General features: G+C 40.5%; 1 protein-coding gene across 1 annotated transcript in view; it reads left to right on the top strand.

The window, feature by feature from the left end:
* LOC124553679 (L-galactose dehydrogenase-like) overlaps positions 1-22,875 on the top strand; it is a 57,157-nt gene that overhangs the window by 7,199 nt on the left and 27,083 nt on the right. The window contains exons 2-3 of the mRNA XM_047127564.1: positions 2,518-2,680; positions 16,906-17,017. Of these exons, the coding sequence (XP_046983520.1) occupies positions 2,547-2,680; positions 16,906-17,017 (246 nt within the window). The 5' untranslated portion in view covers positions 2,518-2,546. The remainder of the gene's footprint in view (positions 1-2,517; positions 2,681-16,905; positions 17,018-22,875) is intronic.

Genomic DNA, 22,875 nt, shown 5'->3' with positions numbered 1-22,875 from the left:
ACTTGGTCATTGAACAATTCAGTTCATAGTTTTATGTAATGCTGGAAAGAACATGTATAAACAAATGAATTGAAGAATTAATAAAACACAAAGAAACAGAGTATACAAATACATAACATGTTGAGGAGAAGAGTTCTCAAGTACTGTAGGGAAGACACCGCATATTATCTCGGATTCAGAGTCATCATCAGATGTACAAGTAACTTGGAGTGCGACCCAGGGAATACAAGTAAATTGGAGTGCGCCCCAGGGACGTGTATTGGGGCTATTGTTGTTCATGTTGTATATTACTGACCTTGCAGATGATATTAATAGTAACCATAGACTTTCTGCAGATAATGCGAATAATAATAATAATAATGTTCATGTTGTATATTAATGACCTTGCAGATGATATTAATAGTAACCATAGACTTTCTGCAGATAATGCGAATAATAATAATAATAATGTTCATGTTGTATATTAATGACCTTGCAGATGATATTAATAGTAACCATAGACTTTCTGCAGATAATGCGAATAATAATTGTTGTTGTTGTTGTGGTCTTCAGTCCTGAGACTGGTTTGATGCAGCTCTCCATGCTACTCTATCCTGTGCAAGCTTTTTCATCTCCCAGTACCTACTGCAACCTACATCCTTCTGAATCTGCTTAGTGTATTCATCTCTTGGTCTCCCTCTACGATTTTTACCCTCCACGCTGCCCTCCAATACTAAATTGGTGATCCCTTGATGCCTCAGAACATGTCCTACCAACCGATCCCTTCTTCTGGTCAAGTTGTGCCACAAACTTCTCTTCTCCCCAATCCTATTCAATTCTTCCTCATTAGTTATGTGATCTACCCATCTAATCTTCAGCATAATAATAATAATCTGTAATGAAGCACTGCCTGAAAGAAGCTGCATAAATATTCAGTCAGATCTTGATAAGATTTCAACGTGGTGCAGAGACTGGCAACTTTCTTTAAATGTTCAGAAATGTAAAATTTTGCACTTTACAAAACAAAAAAAATTAGTATCCTACAACTATAATATCAGTGAGTCACTGCTGGAATTGGCCAACTCATACAAATTCCTGGTTGTAACAGTTGCAGGGATGTGAGATGGAATGATCACATAGGCTCAGTTATGAGTAACACAGGTGATAGACTTTGGTTTATTGGTAGAGTACTGGGAAAATGTTCAGTATACAAAGGAGATTGCTTAGAAATCACTTGTGTGACTGGTTCTAGAACATGACTCAACTGTGTGAGACCCATGCCAAATAGGACTGACAGGGGATATTGAACATATACAAAGAAGGGCAGCACGAATAGTCACAGGTTTGTTTGATTCATGGGTGAGTGTCAGAGATACGGAAGCAATTGAACTGGAAGACTTTTTAAAATTGATGTAAACTTATTCTAGAAAGTCTACTAACAAGGTTTCAAGAACCAGATTTAAATGATGACTCTGAATGTATTACAACTCTCTACATATCACTCCCATAGGGATGGTGTCTGCTCCTGGTAGCTGAGTGGTCAGCATGACAGAATGTCATACCTAACGCCCCGGGTTCGATTCCCTCCATGGGTCGGAGATTTTCTCCGCTTAGGTACTGGGTGTTGTGTTGTCCTCATCATCATCATTTCATCCCCATCGACAAGCAAGTCGCCACAGTGGCGTCAACTCGAAAGACTTGAACCAGGCGAACGGTCTACCCGACGGGGGGGCCTTAGCTACACGGCATTTCCATAGGGATAGTGGGGATGAGATTAATAATTACTGTACCCACAGAGGCATTCAAATAATCATTGTTATGGCACCACGTACTTGAATAGAATGGGGGAAAAAAACTAAGAACTGGTACAGTGGGACTACCATCTGCCATACACTTCATGGTGATTTGCAGAGTAAAGATGTAGATGTAGTTAATCATAATTTTGTTAATAAACTTAAGGAGTGGTACCGACATAATTGCTCTTTGGAAGTCAGGAAATACTGCATCCACCTGATTGCCATGATGCATGGCTTGTGCAAGATGGCTTGTGAGAAAAGACATTGCGGTGACCGGCCCTGAAAAAACTCTTGTCGATTGAGAAAGGTTATACCACGTTGCCGGTCTCCCATTAACCCATTTCTTCCCAGTGTTTCATACGCACATTACAAAGTTCAACTTCATAAAATGCAGTTAAAATGAACTTACACAATGCTCATCATGCATGTGTTAAAAGGCATTTAAGAGTTTTCTGTCTGTGTTTTTTATGTTTCGCACATAGTCTAACACTTTCTGAAAAAAATTACTGAAAACTTCATGTTGCATGAATGCAATACTGGAGAGAGATGGATTAATTTCACACAAAACAGAGAAGGAAACACATTTATGCAAATGTATTGAAATATTGCTGAAGCAAATAAATTAAAATATAAATTGTTGATGTTTATCTTATGCTGTCGAGCATATAAAGGAGCAGTGCTACCACCGATACTTTGTAACCACAGGCCGGATACACCAACAAGTCTCTCCTGTCTTTTGCAGAGAAACAGGAATACGAGACACCGCAAAAAATGCTGCCGCCGACGTACGTTCCTGGTTTCCACGACGAGGCCGCCGTGAAGGCGATGCGCTATAATGACCTCGGCACGACGGGTCTCAAAGTGTCCCACCTGGGTCTGGGTGCTGGCCCGCTGGGTTGTTATGGGTGAGGAGTGCTTGTGAAATGTGATTTGTTGTGTAGGAAATGTGGCATAATTTAGTATGAAACCTTTTTGTGTTTCTAATACAAAAGTTTTACATTATTTTACATATATTACCTTGATACAATAACGCTTTAGTTTGTAGTCTATAAAAATTATACAATTCTGTTCTTCAGGTAGCGAAATTGTCATTCAGTCATTCAAATTTTGTATTCTATAAGTGCCATCATAAAGCATAACCTTCAGTGATGTGGAATGAGTCAAGATATACATTGACAGGGGGAAGCAGCTACTGCTGGCTACTTTCGTAAAGTAAACTAACAACAACATATGGCTAGTAGTTATCTTCTCAAACTGATAACTATGGTAATTGCTTCTGCATGACTGTACACATGTATGTTATGAGAAAAACAGCAGCTTTTAAGTCTATACAGGATGTGTAGACTTGAAGTCAATGTTACAGAAATGGAAGTGGATGTAGATGAAGATGAGATGGAATATATGATACTGTGAGAAGAATTTGACAGATCTCTGAAAGATCTTAAGTCGAAACAAAATCCCTGGGGGTAGACAATATTCCATCAGAACTACCAACAGTCTTGGGAGAGCCAGTCGTGACAAAAATTTTCAGTCTGGTGTGCATAATGTACAAGACAAGCAAGATACCCTTAGACTTACAGAAAAATGTAATAATTCCAATTCCAAGTAATGCAGTTGCCAACAACTGGGAAAATTACTGAACTATCAGTTTAATAAGTCATGGTTGCAAAATACTAACACAAATTCTTTACAGAAGAACTGAAAAGCTGGATGTCAACCTTCAGGAAGATCAGTTTGGATTCCAGAGAAATGTAGGAATATGCAAGGCAATACTGACCCTACGACTTATCTTAGAACATTTCTTAAGGAAAGACAAACCTACATTTTTAGCATTTGTAGACCTGAAGAAAGCTTTTGACAATGTTGACTGGAATATTCTCTTTGAAATTCTGAAGGTAGCAGGGATAAAATACAGAGAGCAAAAGGCTATGTACAAATTGTACAGAAAACAGTTGGCAGTTATAAGAGTCAAGGGGCATGAAAGAGAGGTATTCTGTATGTACATTGAACAACCAGTAAAGGAAACAAAAGAAAAATTTGAAGTAGAAATTAAAATCCATGAAGAAGAAATACAACTTTCGAGGTTTGCCGATGACATTGCAATTCTGTCAGAGACAGCAAAGGACCTGGAAGGGCAGTTGAACAGAATGGACAGTGTCTTGAAAGGAGGATATAAAATGAACATCAACAAAATCAAAATGAGGATAATGGAATGTAGTCGAATTCAATCAAGTGATGCTGAGGGAATTAGATTAGGAAACGAGACACTTAAAGTAGTAAAGGAGTTTTGCTATTTGATGAGCAAAATAACTGATAATGACAAAAGTAGAGACGATGTAAAATGTAGACTGGCTATGGCAAGGAAAACATTTCTAAAGAAGAGAAATTTGTTAACATGTAGTATAGATTTAAGTGTCAGTAAGCGGTTTCTGAAAGTATTTGTATGGAGTGTAGCCATGTATGGAAGTGAAACATGGACAATAAATAGTTTGGACAAGAGAATAGAAGCTTTTGAAATGTGGTGCTACAGAAGAATGCTGAAGATTATATGGGTAGATCACGTAACTAATGGGGAGGTATTGAATAGAATTGGAGAGAAGAGGAATTTGTAGCACAATTTGACTAGAAGATGAGATCGGTTAGTAGGGCACATTCTGAAATGTCAAGGGATCACCAGTTTAGTATTGGAAAGAAGCGTGGAGGGTAAATATTGTGGAGGGAGACCAAGAGATGAATACGCTAAGCAGATTCAGAAGGATGTAAGTTGCAGTAGTCATTCGGAGATGAAGGGGCTTGCGCAGGATAGAGTAGCATGGAGAGCTGCATCAAACCAGTCTCTGGACTGAAGACGACCATGACCACAACCACCACAACAACAATGACAACAGGATGTAACTAAATTCCCTAGCAGACGTTCAGAATTTGTACTAGGGACCAGGGAGAATGAGTTTCGCATAGGATCTCACATGTGGAAACGTACTGTTTTCTTGCTACATGCAAAATACTGTAATACAAGTTCAAATCTGCTGCATTTGCAGCACTCTAATCTTGGTGTTGTGTACATCATTCATCAGTTACTTGATGTTTTGTGTCCACTACAGGTTTGTTTACGTGCCTCTCAGTTTAGTTTGTGATCTGCCTCGAGAAGTTTGTACCTGCTTTTGTGGTTGTGGTCTTTGTTCGTGCTGGTAGTAGTCATTTACTACAGTACAGAATGCGATCTGTAGGCACGATTCGTTTTTAGTGTGTTGCTGTCAACCATATTGAACTACAGGTTTGTGGAATATGCCGACACGGTGTTCCCGTATGGCGAAGCTCACTGCAATCGGAAGACTGCTCGTTAGTTGTATGCACAATGTTTTCCTCACCACCAGACACCTTCACACTCCCTCTTTGCTACGGAGAACCAGCGGACCTCAGAGACGTACATTCACCAGAAGCAGGGTCAACACTGGTACTGCATGGTGGCACCACACACCCAAGTTGGGAGAGGCTGTCCTACATGCAGTAGAAGAGGATGCAATTACGAGTACCAGAAACGAAGCAAGTACACTGAATGTGGGTCACCAAACATCAAACCACTAGAGTTTTATTTGTGGGTCATTTGAAAGCTCTTGTAAACAAAATCCCAATACAAGATTCACAGTATTCATGCCTGTATTGTAGAAAGGTGTGAAACACTTCCCAATTCTCCTCAGTTACAGCGTCAGTTGAATGTGATGGCAGGTGATGCGTGCATCATTGCTGACGGTGGGAATTTTGAACATTTCGTTTAAGAAAGTGTTACGTACTGTACCGATAATTCTTTTCCTGCCAGTTTCCCGTGATTAATCTGGTTGTGAAGAGAAGTAGAAAATGAGATCTTACAAGGGAGTAAAGCATTTCCCGACCCATGTCCATGTAATGAATTCTCTTCCTTTACACGAGACAAATGTTTCCTGAAAGCTTGGCCATACCTTTTAGTTACACCCTGTATAGGGCAACACTCCTAAAATAAGATTTTATGTACTGATTGCTGGAGTTTAAACTAATATTTTTGATGTTATTAGCTTCTTGGCGTTGAATGCTGTTTTGTGATGTGAATTTCTGCACTGTTGCTCTCCATCCAGTTGTAGGTTTGCTGCTATTGCAACTTTGCTAAATACAAAAATTTGTTTTCTTTGTATTTATTTTCATATTATATCTTTCTGAAAATACCTTGTCCAGTTCTTCTATGGCACTTTGGAGACTGTCACAGCTACATCATCTACAGATCTATGGATTTTTGTATTTTCTCAACATATAGTTATTCTTTCGAGACATATATCTGTACACCCATTTATTGGATCCTCAATATGCAGGGCATTTCAAGAGGAATTGTCAATATTTAAGTACATGACAGGAATGATAATTCTATACAAAAAAGTCAAGTAAACTTGATCTCTCAAACGTATACCTTAAGAGCTATGAGCAATTCTTGACCTTCGATACTGTGAAACAAATCTCTTCTACTGCAAACTCTTTGCTTTCCATATTTTGAGAAGTGGTAGTGTGGACTAAAGTAACAAAAAAAGTCCATTAAACATGTACTCTAAAATGCATACCTTAAAAGTTATGAGAACTTGTTCATTAGAATAGTTGTGTTTCAAAGTAGTGGAGATTAGAAAGTTTTCATAGCTCTTAAGAGCCCTTTTCTACTAGATAATTTTCTCTTGTTTTGGTCCTAACTACCACTTCTCAAAATATGGAAAGCAAAGAGCTTGCCACAGAAGAGATTTGTTTCACAGAATCGAAGTTCAAGAATTAGTCATAGTTCTTAAGGTATGCATTTTAGAGCCTATGTTTGACTTTTTTGTTTTGAATGATCATTCCTGTCATGTCCCTGAATATTAACTATTCCTCTTTGAACACCCTGTATATGTTGAATATTTACGGTGAGAGGCTGCATCGCTGCCAAACAACCTTATGTACTTTTGCAACTTTCCCCTCACTGTCTTTCATTTTGACACTCTGGTTCCTGCATAGCTGCCAGACTAGTTTCTCGCCTTTGTGATCCAACTTAATTCACATTAAAATTTGCATCATTTAGACCAGTTTTATATTATAAATGACTTCATTTCATTTGTGCTTTAGAAATCTTGTTAATAATGTTTTAAGACCTGTATTTGTAACTTACTTCCATTCGTTATGAAATACATTGGAGGAAAGGGGAAAAAATTAAGTTGCATCTACTTATGAAATTTGTTGGGCTGTATCAGGAGAAAGTATGTCCTGCCACTGGGAACATTATGTCCTCCAAATCATAAAAAAGTTGCCCTCAGCTGCTTTATCATTAGAACAATCTTGCTTGTTGGATACATCAGTATCACAGAGTCCACTTGCTTTGGGTACTTCCACAAAGAAGCAATGGAGTTGACATTCAGGGAAAAGAGAAACAACAATTGACTAATGGAAGTAGAGGCAGCAGACAGTAAAGTGGTGAATGAATCCCAAGAAATAATGAGAAGATGGGAAGAATAAATAGAATGGCTATATGCTGCAGACAGCCAGCCGGCCAAGCGAAGAAGACCTTGGGATAGAAGAAGAAGAAGAAGATAAAGTTGCAGATGATGACAAAGCAAAATGCAATCCTAACTAGTGAGATTGAAGAATCTATGAAGGAGATGAAAAATGGAAAGGCAGTGGGAATTGATGAGATTCCTGTGGAACTGTTAAAGTCATTGGAGAAAGGAGGGAAAAGCAAGTTTATTGAATTGTGTAATCAAATATGCATGACAGGAAAATTGCCAAAGGACTTTGCAGAAAGTATCTTAATACCTGTAGAAAAGAAAAAGAACAGCAAAAAGTGTGAGGAACGTAGAATTTTTTTTTCGTTAACATTAATACTGTATAACATGTTATATGTCCTTAATGTTCTGTAGAAACTGAAATTTGTTGAATCTGAGTATGTCTGGTTAGGTGTAAGAGAGGGCCTGAAGGCCCTAATCTTGCCAGGTAAAATAAATGCATAAATAAATAAAATAAATAAATAAACAGTGAGCCTGATATCGCTTGCAGCCAAAGTCTTGCTGAGGACGCTCAACAGAAGCCTATACGGAAAGTTGAATTGCGTAATAGGAGATGAACAATTTGGTTTCAGGAGAGGAGTGGGAACTAGAGATACCATTGGGCTACTGAGAGTGATAGGGGAGAGGTACATAGAGAAGAAATGGAAGGTGTATGTTGTGTTCATTGATCTTGAGAAGGCTTTTGACTGTGTCAGATGGAACAAACTGATGGAAATCCCAAGGAAACATGGAGTTGACTGGAGGGTTAGAAGGCTAATTAGAAATTTATATATGAACCAAAGAGCAAGAGTAAGAAATAGGAGGTGCGATGAGTGAAGAAATTGAACTGGCAAGAGATGTAAGACAAGGTTGTTGTTTATCACCAACACTGCTGAGGAAATTATTAGTGAAAGTTTTGATGGAAGGAGAGGAGTCTGTATAGGGGGTTGGAGAGTGGAGTGTATAAGATTTGCAGACGACATGGTTGTGATGGCAGAGAGTGCAACAGACATGGAACAAATGTTAGATGATCTAAACACAAAATTAGAAGGCTATGGAATGAAGATTAACAAGAAGAAAACGAAAAGCGTGGTAATTGGAGGAAAGGGGAGAAAATTCCGTATGAAAATAGGTGGAGAGGAAATAGAGCAAGTGAATAAATTCAATTACTTGGGAAGTCTAATAATGGATGAAATGTATTGCTCAAGAGGAATTAGGAAATGAATTGCAATGGCAAAAGAAGGATTCAAGAGGATACAGAAATTACTTAGCAGACCACTAAACAAAGATCTGAGGAAAAAACTGGCCAAATGTTACATCTGGAGTGTTGCACTGTGTGGTGCAAAGACCTGGACATTGAGGAAGGAAGATGAAATAAGGTTGGAGGCACTAGAGATGTGGATATGGAGAAGAATGGAAAAAGTGGAATGGGAAGACCGAGTAAGGAATGAAGAAGTATTAAAGAAGAGTTGGAGAAGAAAGAAACGTGCTGAAAGTCATCAGAAAGAGAAAACAGAACTGGATTGGACATTGTTTGAGGAGGGCTGTTTATTGCAGGAAGGAGTAGAAGGAATGGTGGAGGGGGAAAAGGGGAAGAGGAAAAAGAAGATAACAAATGCTGGACAATATCAATGGAGGGAAATATTCAGAAATGAAAAGACTGGCTATGGTCAGACAAAAGTGGAAGAGGCTTAACCCATGACAAGACCTGCCGTAAAGCAGAATACCATACTACTGCTACTCTGTTATGTGTTGAATCTGTTTGGTGTGATCCATAGGTATCATAGAATGTTTACTTTTCCCAGAAAAAAATTGTCCAAAGTACAGATAGACTTTTGCTGGGAACCTCCTGTCATAAGCATTTTGAGAAACTAGATTTACCCATTGCACTTACCAATGTATTGATTCCATTGTGAGCTTTGTGGTTCCAATCCTGTGCATCATAAAAGCAATGGAGAGAACCACTATCACGGTACAAGAGGGAAGACTGACTTTGATAGCAATTTCAAAAATCAGACTTTGGCACAGAAGCGTGTTTAGTGTCTAGCATTAAAATTTTTTAATTCACTGCCAAACAACATCAGAGGATTGCATGGTAGCAGTGCATTATTGATATGTATGTAATTTAAAATCTACATGTGAATCTTAATCTCGGGAACTACTATAGGGATTTTGACAAGGTTTTCACTAATAGACAGGCTGATTCTCAAGGACGGTTTGTGTATATAATGTATTACCGATAAATAATGACGGGTGTGTAATACTCCCTTTGTCAGAAAAGTTCCAGGATAGGTTCTTTGTAAAAAATGGAAAATCATCCTTACCAAGTAATGATCCTAGCACCTATCAAAGTAGTCCCCTTGGCTATATGTAAACAGTTGTCAATGTTTCTGGAAGTTTTGGAGGCTAGCAGGGCAATTTTCAACTGTGATGCTTGTAAGCTCATTTGCATAGTCCGATGTCTGTGAAGTCTTGATGGAGCTTTTCTTTCAGTTGCCTTTTCACTCATGGCAATGAGAAAAAATTGCAAGGGGAGAGTTAACTTCACTTTTTGATGTGGAGGAACAGTCTCATGGTGAATTAATCCTTTACTATCAAAAAATGCAATCAACATTGTCTTTGTTCTCGAAGGTTGTGGTTTGACTTTTTTTGACGGTGGTGATCTGGGACGCTGCCATTCAGCGCTTTGACGCTTTGTATGAGGGTCATATTGGTAGCACCAACTTTGATTCCCAGCAATGATGCTTGACAGAAACGTTGGATCACATCTGGTTCTATACAGTAGTTCAGTGGAAATTATTTCCTCCTTCCTCTTTCCTCCTTCTGTCCATCTGTTAGTGTGTGAGAGATGAGTTTTGCATTAAGTTTCCATTACCCTAAATCTTTGTGTAAAATATTGTGAAACACATCACGATTCAAATTAAGTTCTTTTGATATTGTACGCACAGTTACGTAACAGTCTTCTTGCAATAACTGCCTTATACACTCCACATTTACATTGGTATCTGCCGTAGATGGACAACCAGCTCTGGGATCGTCTTGCGCTGTATCTCTACCTTCACAAAGCCTTTTGTGTCACTTGAAAACATGACTTTTTTTAAGTGCATTGCCTGCATATGCTTGCTAATCTTTGTCCACGTTTTACTAGGGGTTTTCCCGAGCTTAACACAGAAGTTAATGTTCATTCTTTGCTCACAGTCAGCATCCATCCTGACACCATAACTAATATGCCAAGAACCCAAACAGTGTGTTGCTTAGCACAGCCCTGCCATCTAGTGAGTTTGTGCAGAAACTTGACAGAGATCATAGATAATGACCCAATTAGATAATTTTGTCAATAATTGATTGTTTTCATTGTTACATATCTATATATAGGTATTCAAAAGGCTAATTCCTCATAAGTGCAACAACTCTTCTGTCATTTGCTGTTTGTTTCAGTTCCAAGTAGTTATCGCATCCTGTCCCCCCACCTCTTGATGTATTCCAAACACTTCATCCTTCCTTCTCTTAATTCCCTGCTCATTCCATTCAAGAATATCAGTGACGAAGGTGGCCTGTCTGATAAGATGGCCAATAAATGTTATTTCCCGCTTTTTCCATTTCCTTTAAAAATCTCTTCAATTCGTTTACTTCTTTTAGATTTCCAACTTGGTTTTTCTTTCTGTCCAGCTTATCATTGTCATTTTAGCAGCTTCAAGTTGATTACTTTCCAACTTATCCAGAGTCCAACTATAACATCCATAGAGAAATACACCCAATAAAAGTGAACTACCTAAATGTACATAATTTAAAGTCCCCTACTTTATTTTTCTGTTTGTATATGAAGGTTAATCTCAGGAACTGCCATAAATAAGGCAGTTGTGTCAGATCCCCGCCAACTGCGTATTTGATCGCAAATTAGCTTGTAGACACTGGCCTCATTGTGAGATTTTGCTGCTATCTTGGAATTGGGGTTATTTTATTGTATGGGTCATGAATTTTTTCTCACATTGCTTGATGTTTACCTTTATATTACTGTTGCTTACCTGGACGTATGACACCAGAACTTATCACTGTGTTAGGTGAAGCAGTAATTAAGGAGTAGGAGCAGGTGTGCAAACATAAAACAACAATGGAATGGTGCAAGATAATGTTATTTGTGGCTGGTGCACTTTATATGTAGGTGCGCCCACTTGAGGGTCAAGAGAGAGACATATAGGCTGTTTTTGTACATGTATTTTGATTGAGTGTTGTTTATTGTCGTACCATATGCACTGATTCTTTTGCTATGCTTCTGCAGTTTGCTTTTGTTTTTGTTACAGTTCCATGTTTTTATTTTATTTGCGATGGTTTATGGAGATTCAGTTTATTTTCCCATCGTACAGCCATTGTTAATATTCTATGCAATTTATGTTTGTATACATTTTTGACCCATTTCACATCTGAACAACAGATGCACATAAAAGGATTGTCCGAATATGTGTATAAAATAAATTGAATAAGTGTGAGGCATATTAAGCTCTAGCCAAACAGTGTTTTTCTGGAGGAATAGTAGATACTTCAGGAGGTGATAGTATAGACTAATTAGAATAAATATTTCGTGTAACATTGACATTTCGTGAGAAGATCCTGTCGCAACGAGAAATGCCTATGTTTTAATGATGTCCACATTAAATCCTGAATCACGTCCATGTCGCTCTCCCACCTCCCCCATTTCTCTATAATACAAAATGTGTCTCCTTTAATCCTATCTGGTAAGGGTCCCACACTGTGTGATATACTCCAAAAAGAGGACAGGCAAGTGTAGTGTAGGCAGCCTCTTTAGTAGCTCTTTTGCATCTTCTAAATGTTCTGCCAGTAAAACACAGTCTTCCATTTTGCTTTCCCCACAACGGTATCTGTGTCTTCTTCCCACTTTAAGTTGTTTGTAAGTGTAATTCCTATGTATTTAGTTGAATTTACGGTCTTTAGATTTGATTAATTTATCATTTAACCAAAGTGTAACCGATTCCTTTTAGCACTTGTGGATGACCTCACACTATTCATTATTTACAGCCAATTGCCGATTTTTACACCATACAGATATCTCCTCTAAATCATTTTGTAGTTGGTTTTGATCTTCTGATGACTTTAATTAGGCAATAAACGACAGCATCATCTGCAAACAAACTAAGGCAGCTGCTCAGATTGTCTCCTAAATCGTTTATATAGATACGAAACACTAGAGAGCCTATAACAATTGCCTCGTGTAGAGAATATGGTACATAATTTCCTAAACACAGAACAGCAGATTCAACAGTGCTAACTTGTGTTTTCAATAAACTTGGTGAGGTTGTTGCCATGCCTAGCAGTCATACCTCATATAAATGTACAAATGAACACAATGTGAATGAAGTACAAGGCATTATTCAGTTGGCAAAACATAAACCTTTAACAAGCACATGCAAAATTTCTATGGATACTAGTGTTCAACATATATGTATGACAGGTATAAGGTATGCATGGCCTCTTTTTATTTACAATGAATTCTTTATTTTTTTTTAAGAGTTGAAAGTAGATGATTGAATTTTCATCGCTAACTGACTGCAAAGTACCATGTAATACTGTCCAGCGATGAAGCCGCTTTCACGGTATCAGTAACGCTCTTAACTCACATCAGTGGTCTGACGAAACCCACCTGCCTTTATGGAGACACATTGTCAATCGAATTTCTCTGTAAATGCATTGTGTTTTGTGTTGGACAGTCAGTTGATTGGGCCCGTTATATTACCACATCATCTTATAAGGTCACATTATCTAGACTTTCTTGAAAATTAGCTTCCAGCTTTATTGGAAGAGGGTACTTCGGCTACAAGGATGGTTATGTTCTTCCAGCGTGACAGGGCCCCTGCACATCCTAGTTGCCAGGTGACACTTCATCTAAACTTAACATTCTGCAGAAGCACTTCACAAAATGAAAAAAAACACTGTATCCTATGACTATAATATCAATGAGTCATTGCTGGAATTGGCCAACTCGTGCTAATACATAGGTGTAACGCTACGTAGGGATATGAAATGGAATTACCACGTAAGCTCAGTCGTGGGTAAAGCAGGTGGAGAATTTGGATTATTGGTAGAATACTGGGGAAGAGGAATCAGAGCAAAAAGGAGATTGCTTACAAATGACCTGCGCAACTGACTCTAGAACAGCACTCAAGTGTGTAGGACTAACAAGGGATATTGAACATATACAGAGAATGGTAGCACAAATGATCACAGGTTTGTTTTATCCATGGGGAAGTCACGAGAGGTACTGAAGATACTGGACTGGCAGACCCTTGAAGATAGACAAACTATCCTGAGAAATTCTACTGACGAAGTTTCAAGAAATATTTTTAAATAATGACTCCAGAAATATACTAAAAACCCCTTCATATTACTCACTTGGGATCATAAGGATAAGATTACAATCATTACAGCACACAAAGAGTCATTCAAACAATCATTCTTCTCACACTCCATATGTGAATGGAATGGGAAGAAACCCTCATAAACTGGTATGATGGGACGTACCCTCTGCTGTGCACTTGACAGTGATTTGCAGTTTAGATGCATATATAGATGTAGAAGACGGATCAGCAGATAGGGTCAAGTTTCTTGGCCTTCAAGGTTTCAGGACCTTTATCCCTTTATATTTTTGCCTGTGGGGACAGCTGATGAAGTAACACAAAAACTAACTGGCCATTCAGATGATAGTGTTCATAAAAGAACTTCAAGACAATCTCAGAAGAGCTGCAGGTTGCCTTCACAAGAGAATTCAAAAGTGTGCGTAAGTTGGACGTGGAATTTATGCAAATAAACTGTGCTCTTAATTAGCCTTTACTTAAAGCTTTCTGTGAGTATCTGTTTAGGTTACACTCTAACAGCTGTACTTCTGTAACCAATATCAACTGGTGTAACCAATATCAACTGGACATTCGGTATGGCATTTAGGAATTACACGAGATAAAATTGTCATAACTTCTGAATAGTTTGCGTTAGGAAGTTCAAACTGCATAGTTGGCCGCAGGGCATGATGGGAATTAGCATGGTTTGGTTTAGTGACGAAGCTCACTTTCATTTTGATGGGATTGTCACTAAACAAAATTGGTACATTTGAGGGACTGAAAATACTCATTGCATGATCGAGATGTTTCTGCACCCTCAACGGGTGACTGTGTGGTGTGCAATGTCCAGTCACAGAATAATCAGTGCGATATTCTTTGACAGCATGATGGCTATCGAATGCTACGTCAAGTTTTTGGAGGATAATTTCATCCCCATTATGCAAAGTGACCCAGATTTCGACAAGATGTCATTCGTGCAAGTGGGAGCTCGACCCCATCAAAGCAGGAGAGTGTCTGACGTCCTGGTGGAGCACTTTGGGGACCACATTCTGGCTCTGGGGTACACAGAGGCCACTGGCATGGGCCTCAATTGGCTGCCATATTCACCGGATCTGAAAACATGGGGCTCCTTTTCGTGGGGGTATATAGCAATAACCCCAAAACCATTGCTGTGCTGAAAGCAGCCATTCAGAAGATCATTGACAGAATCAATGTTTCTACACTTAAGCAGCTCATGCAGAATTTTGTAACTCATCTGCGTCAGTCACATCACTGCCAGTGATGGCAGGCATATCGAACATGTCGTAACCTAAATCCGAGTATCTGTAGTGACATTTACATGTTGAATAGGTGTGTGCTTGCTGTAGTTTGTACCTAATTTGCGTGTTTCCCCCCCCCCCCCCCCTCCCCCCCTCCCCCCCCCCCCCCCCTATAGTTCAATAAATGTCAACTGAAGCACAATTTCATAGCTTCGAATTTCAAACAAAAATGAAAGTAAATAAATGAAACCATAGCAACTGGATTACCAACACGTAAAATGACACAGTTTTTCTGTAAATGGGAACATGGCACCCCATCTACAGCTAAATGAACTGCTGCAACAGTACTATTAAGTAAATGTGAATTTAGTGGTGCATAATGTGATGACTGGAGGAATATACAGAAACTTCATAAATACTTAGCTGGTCAAGTTGACACACTGCCTAACTATCAATTACCCCATGAAAGTTCCACAAAAACAAACTGGTTGAAAAGTAGTACACATACCTTCAAAATCTGGCGCATAAACTGACTTTCTGACAAGCAAATCTACAGCTGAATGATCTAGGATTGCACTGGTGCTAATATAAACAAGTAACAATTACAAATAAAAGTTTTCATCATTATAATTTTAAATTGTCTTGACTTATTAATTCATAAAGCCTTGCATATGACACTATTTTCTGCTGGGGGAAAAAAAAAAACATTTGAAATGATTACTTTTTGATAAGCAAAAATAAATAAATAAAAAATTTAAAATAAATTCAATACAGAGTTTTGTAAAATTTTTGGTTTCAGTAATCGTCATTGAAAAATATAAGTTTCAGCTCTAGCATTTAACAATATTGGTTGGTACTGATGTTTCAATGCTAAAGTTTTATCAAGTCATTCCAAGAAATATCTTTGAAACCGTGTTACAGATGGTTAATGCTCGAAATGTTTACGTTTTTAATGATTGACTATGACATTTTACACTATCATTTCGAGGCTTGTGCTCGAAAACTGTGCATATTTTCTACAGAAGCTGCATTACATGAATGAATCGCTGTCTTCCTGGATTTGAAAATGTCGAATTGATTGATCAGATATACGGGTACACAAAGTTTGTTTGCACAGAATTGTAGGTCTGCATAAGAAATGAGATGGTGAACTTTATTTTCAGCAGTTCATTAAATTATTTCTAGTGATGTTACATAATTATTAGTGTGTGTAACACAAAGAAATGAAGCACTGACTGTATATCAGCATAATAAAAATTAGTATATCGTTTACTTAACTAGAAGTGTGTATCGTCTACTCTTATATGAATCTGTGTTGTGTGTTTCAATAAGCAGTTGTCCCAATAAACCAGTTACATCTGAACCAGCTGTATCTCTGCAACTACAGAAAACTGACAATATAAGGAAAGATAGATTGCTACTCACCATTAAGATGACACATTGAGTTGCAGACAGCACAATGAAGAGAGAGTTACTCATCATTAGCTTTTGGCCAAAGCTTTCTGTAGAAAAGGAAAAAAAAAACACACACACACACACACACACACACACACACACACTCATTTGACATTCTGGTGTGAGCTCCCGGAGACGGTGGTCGTGTGTGTGAGGTGTGCTTGCTTGTGTGAAGGAATGTGTGTGTTTCCATTTCTAAAGAAGGCATTGTCCAAGTCTAATGTGTAATTGTCTTTTCATTGTGTCTGTCGTTTCATTTCATTGTGTCTGTCTGCAACTCAAAATGCCATCTTTATTATGAGTAGCAACCTATCTTTCCTTATATTGTTAATATTCTAACCTGGAGTTTTCATTGTTTGATTTTACCAATCAAAATGAGACATACATTTTGGAGAATGTTTTACTGGAATTATTCCATACTACCGTCTCCTAAAATATTTGCTATCATTCCTAAAACACCCTGTGTAATAACAGAATATGTCACAGTATCAATGCACTGAGACAAAACAGCTACCCTGTAGTGACAACACACATGCTGTTGCAGAGACTACCCCGAAGAAGAGGGAATTGCAGCAGTGCGGGAGGCGGTCCGGCAGGGCATCAACTACATTGACACGGCACCCCTGTACGGCAAGTCCGAAGAAGTTCTCGGCAAGGTGAGATCGAGTTGCAGTAGCCGTAATTGTCTCACTGAGGATGGAAGCCGCTGTTTTCACCTTTACGTGTTTGTGAATTATGTTTGCTTTTTGGAAATGGTATCTTCTGAAAAAAAGTTTTATCTTCTTTTCTTATTCTTTGCCTAAACTTGTTTTGAAACTTGTAATCATTAGTGTCACCACTACGAGTTGCTTAAGCCTTGTTCACAACAAAGCAAATGGGAGTGTACCAACATTAGAAAAGTGTATTCACTAGTGATCATTTGTTTGTATCTGTGAACAAGCATTTATACTGGAGGAAAGATGACAGAATGAGTGTAGCATTATTCCAAATCTTGCACATATGTCAGTCAGTGTCTTTCGCTGGCGTCTCATTACAGTTAAAGGAAATTTGTACCGAGAACCCTAACTACCACTGATTGACATAACCTGAAAGAAGGTTATCATTTTCTCCTTGGTTATTAGCAACTGGAGATGTCCATGTTAGTAGTTGTTACAAATTTAAGTAGCTGTCTCTTCTCAAATAGTTCTGAAGTTTGCAGTGATACACCCGAAGCACTTCATGGATTTTACTAAAGTGCTTATATAAAGAAGATAATGTCAATCAGAAATGATTGAAATGTGAAATTTATGTACTTTCTGTTGCATAGACTGTGAAATATACGTACTTTGTTGCATAGACTACCTGTAAAATCTGCCGTGTACTTTGTCAAAGGGCAAATAGCCTGATTGCCGGAAAAGATATATATTCAATGGTTAATGCATCAAAAACACCGGAAGTAACATGAGACATGTAATTACATCTATTATCAATGTAAACAAAGAAAATGATCAGGTCCTTTGCATATATTTGGGGTTTCGTACCTCAGTTGGTAACAACAGAACCCATATAGGATCACTTTATTGTTAGTCTGTATGTCTGTCTGTCCAACTGTTTGAAACACTTTTTCTCAGAAGCAGGTAGATGTATCAAGCTGAAATTTATGTCACATATTAAGGTCTACAGTCCCTTTGGGCTGTAAAAAAGTGAAGCTTAAGTCAACGCAGTCAAAAGACTAGGCCATTTATGTCACATATTTTGATACTCTCAAACTCACTTTTCAAATTCTATAGGGTACTTCGCATTGTGATAGACTCATCAAATTTGGCAAGAAGAAAGGTTTCATAGTACAAGTCAAGGATAAACATCAGCAAATTATTAATTTGTAATTATATCACACAAGAAATACATTTCTTTTGTCATTTGTACCTGACTTCAGACATTAAATTAAAACATTCTCAAAAGTCTTGGAATCACTGGGATTGATATGTTACCAGTATCAATGTTGATCCCCCCCCCCCAGGGGGCTCACCACTTTTTGGCAGGTTCGTGATTGGCTACCACGGGGCCCCAGCCTTTGCAGCATTTTTTCCCCTCCGTGCAGCATATCTATCCTCTTGCTATTCTTTTTCCCCTCCCTTGGGGAACATATCCGGGATGTTATTGGGAATGTTCTGCATTGTCTTTCGCTGCCATAAGAACAGTCTCACCCTTGTTTTTCCCTCTTGTTCCTTTCTTTGTTTCCCTTCTCCCCTTGTTCCTCCACTTTGCTGTTTGAGGTTCCTCTTTCTCTTCTTCCTTCTTGTGCACTCCTGAAGGTTGGCCCAAGTGTCTGATGCGTAAAAGGTGACTGGGTAATGCGTAATTCCCAGCCTCAGGTTGACAGGTAGTGTTCGCACGTACCCCCTGGTACAGGCCAGACCCACAGAGGGGTGATTGCCTGAGCTGCAACCTTGCCGAATTGCCGATTGGTCCCTCTGTCAGATGTTCAGGTGGTGTGACCTGAAGTGTGAACAATCAACCTAAGGTGGGTGTGCCCCTTGTGAAGGGGCCCCACATTTGGAAGGAGTGCGCCATCGGAGATGCTGGCAATCGTGGTTGATTTCCTCGCAATGAGTCAATCGTCTTCCCAATCGATGTCTACGAAACATCAATGTAACGAGGTTAATGATTCGAAGACCTTTCGTTCTGCACCACAGTTCCTCGTGGTCTCACGTACTGAAGACAGTCAGTCCTTCGCCACGGTAAATCCATTTATTATTCAGAAACGTGTTGATGCAATTGCCGGCCCTGTGAAATCCTTCTTTCGTTTACAGAATGGCACTTTGCTTTTGGAGGCTACTTCTGATTCTCAAGCACAACTGCTTGCTGCCTCATTTCTCCACAGCTACCCTGTTCGTGTGGAGGTCCGTAGAACTTTGAATTCTTCCCGTGGTGTAATTTTCACCGGCTGCTCGATGGTCTAACTGAGGCCAAAATTCAATCTTACCTCTCTGATCAGGGTGTCATTGCCATTCATCGTGTAATGAAAAAGGTAGATTCCTCCTCAGTGCCCACCCACACTCTTCTTCTCACATTTGACAGAGTGGTCCTTCCATCCAAGATCAAAACATGGTGTGAAATTATCACAGTCTGGCCTTACATTCTGAACCCAATGCGCTGCTACCAGTGTCATTGTTTCAATGACACTAGAACGTCTTGTCAACACTCAGCCAAATGTGTAACCTGTGGTAGGGATGCGAACGAGGTCGAGTGTCCGCGTCCTTCTCCCCACTGTATCAACTGCAATGGCGGCCATGTTGCCTCCTCTCGGTATTGTCCCGTGTATCTTGGTGAGCAGGCTGTCCAGGAGATTGGGGTGAAGGAAAAAGTGCCTTACCCAGTTGCTCGCAAGTTACTGGCTAATCTCAAACCCTGCGTTTCCCGTCTGGCACCTATAGTTCTGTTCTTGCTGCTCCCCGCTCCACGAAGGCCGTGGCTACGCAGACATGTGACCTCAAATTCAGCTCTGAGGTTGTGAAATCGCCCAGTGTCGAGGTAGCATCGCCATTCCCCTGTCCAGCTGTGCAACGAGCTGTCAAACTCTCGCCTCGAGGGGCGAAGCTACCAGCTACACAATCGGTAGGCGAGAAAGGACAGAAGGAGTATTCCAATGAAGATTTCCTTCGTCCCTCCAGCCAAACGACACCCGAGTATTCCTGTAACTGGAAAGACTCGAAGAAGTCCACCAAAGGCAAACGGTTTTCTCCTTTGCCGACTCGAAGATCCTGTTTGACGGTGTTGCCACGTTATACCTGAGCCCGGCCGGCCTTCCTGTCCCCAGTGCGCACCGCCAACCGTTTTTCAGCGTCGGACTCCACAGAACGACCGTACAAGCAAGCTGATGTTTCTGTGCACCTGTGGCTCAGGATCCTCCTGCTTCTGTGCCCTGTAGTAGCAACTCTTTACCGGCTGTCACTCGGCAGTTGCCCTACATCTCTTCCTCATCATGACTCTCCACCAATGGAACGTTCACGGCTTTTGGTCCCACAAAGAGAATTTACGGCTGCTTTTAGTATTGTACCATCCCCTCGTACACTGCCTTCGGGAAATGATTGCTTTGAGCTTTCACATTTCTTACTGATTAATTTTGACCATCCCCCTGAGTCGGCATTCCATCTCGTGGGGGCGTCAAGCTGCTCGTACGGGATGACATTTGTAGTCAATCCGTCTTCTGTCAGTCCATCTCCCTGACTACTCATCTTCCAAGTGTTGCAGTACGTCTTTTCCTTCCCCACCTGACTTTTTTTCTCTGTACCATTTATGTCCCTCCGTTATTTGATGTCACCAAGGCAGACTTCTTTCAGGTTACGGGGCAGCTACCTCCCCCATTGTTGGCACTCGGTGACTTTAATGCACATAATCCCCTTTGGGGTCTCCCAAGACCTGTCAGAGAGGTGCCCTCTTGGCTACCATCTTAACCAACTTAACCTCTTCTGCCTTAACAATGGAGTACACACTTTCCTTTCCGACTCCTCGCACACCTATTCCCGTCTGGACTTATCCTTCTGCACTACCCAGCTTGCCCGTCGTCTTCAGTGGTCCGTTCTTTCTGACACCTACTCGAGCAACGATTTCTCGTGTGCTATCCGTTTGCCGACTCCTATGCGATCCGTGTGCACATCCAAATGGCAGCTTACAAAGGCTGACTGGCAGCTTTCCTCCTCCCTGGCGACCTTCAAAGAAAAAGATTTCCCCCGTTATGATGACCAGGTGGAATATCTCACAAACGTTATCGTTACTGCTCCATTCCTCGCACTTCCTTTTTATCACGTCATGTCCCAGCCCTTCGGTGGGCTGATGCATGCCTCGACGCAATTCGTGCACGGAGGCATGCTCTCCACATTTTTAACCACCCATCCTATGATGGCAAACTGCATTCATTATATACAGATGCGTGCAAAGTGTTGTCGTGTTCTTCAGGATAGCAAAAGAATTAGCTGGCTTTCATTCACTAGTTCTTTTAACAGTTCCACCCATTCCTCTGTCATATGGGCCAACCTCCGACAGCTCTCTGGGACCCAGATCCATTCCCCAATTTCGGGCCTGACAGTAACAGACAATGCCATTGTGGACCCTATTGTTACCTCCAACACCTAGAGCCACCATTTTGCAGAATTTTCGAGCTCTTCCCACTATCACCCTGCCTTCCTCCATCAGAAACGAGTGGAGGAGGCTCGGGCGATACCCTTCTGTTTTCTGAATTGTGAGTGCTACAATGCTGCCTTTACTATGAAGGAGCTAGATCGTGCTCTCAGTTCATCTGCATCCTCTGTCCCAGGGCCAGATGCCATCCACATTCAGATGTTGCAGCACCTCTCTCTTCCGGGCAAGCACTTTCTGCTTAACACGTACAACTGCATCTGGGCAAAGGGCACATTTCCCGGCCACTGGCGTGAAGCCACCGTCGTCCCCGTACCTAAGCCCGGTAAACTTCCTTCTTGCTACCGCCCCATCTCTCTTACCAGCTGCATTTGCAAGGTGGTGGAACATGTGATTCATGCCCAGCTAGTATGTTGGCTAGAGTCTTGCAATTTACTGACGAATGCACCGTGTGGATTTCAAGTGTGGTGTTTTGCAGTTGACCCTCTTGTTACATTGTCCACCCATGCCATGAATGGTTTTCTGCAGAAATCCGAGACTGTGGTCGTGTTTTTCAATTTGGAGAAGGCCTAAGACACCTGCTGGTGTCTTCCATACTCTTTACATGTGGGGCTTCCGTGGCCGTCTGCTCTGTTTCCTTCAGGCTTTTTTAAAAGACCGAGTTTTGAAGGTGCGTTTGGGTTCTGCCTTGTCGGACACCTTTATCCAGGAAAACAGTGTGCCTCAGGGTTCTGTCCTGAGCATCGTAGTCCTCTTTGCTATCGCCACTAACCCTATAACGATCTGTCTCCCACTGGGCATCTCCAGCTCCTTTTTGTTGAATATTTTGCCATCTATTGCTGTCCTCCACAGACCTGTCTCACTAAGTGGTGTATTCAGCAGTGTCGTGATCATCTTTACTCCTGGAGCATTGACAATGGCTTTCACTTTTCCAATGACAAAACCAACTGTATGAATTTCTGGCGGCGCAGATGGTTTCTCCCACCATCTCTACCTTTTGGGCCTGTTGCCCTTCCATTTGTTGAAACTGCAAAATTCCTGGGGCTCGTGCTCGATAGGAAGCTCTCTTGATCCTCCCACGTGTCTTACTTGGCAATCCTCTGTGCCTGATTCCTCAATGTCGTACATGTCCACAATGGTACATCTTGGGTGCTGATTGAACCACCCTCCTCCATTTGTACCAGTCCCTTGTCCGTTTGAAACCCGACTATGTGTGGTTTGTGTATGAGTCTGCACGTCCATCCTTCTTACGCCGTCTCAACGCTATCCACCATCATGTCATCTGTTTGGCCATGGGCACCTTTTACACTAGCCCAGTTGCGAGTCTGTATGCTGAAGCTGCTGAACTACCACTGTCCTACCGCCGTGACTTCCTCCTCAGCAGGTATGCATATCG

The sequence above is a fragment of the Schistocerca americana genome, chromosome 11, assembly GCF_021461395.2.
Source record: "Schistocerca americana isolate TAMUIC-IGC-003095 chromosome 11, iqSchAmer2.1, whole genome shotgun sequence".
In the NCBI taxonomy this organism is placed as follows: Eukaryota; Metazoa; Arthropoda; class Insecta; order Orthoptera; family Acrididae; genus Schistocerca; species Schistocerca americana.
The sequence above is the reverse complement of the archived record's forward strand: the minus strand, read 5'-3'. Positions and strand labels throughout refer to the sequence as shown.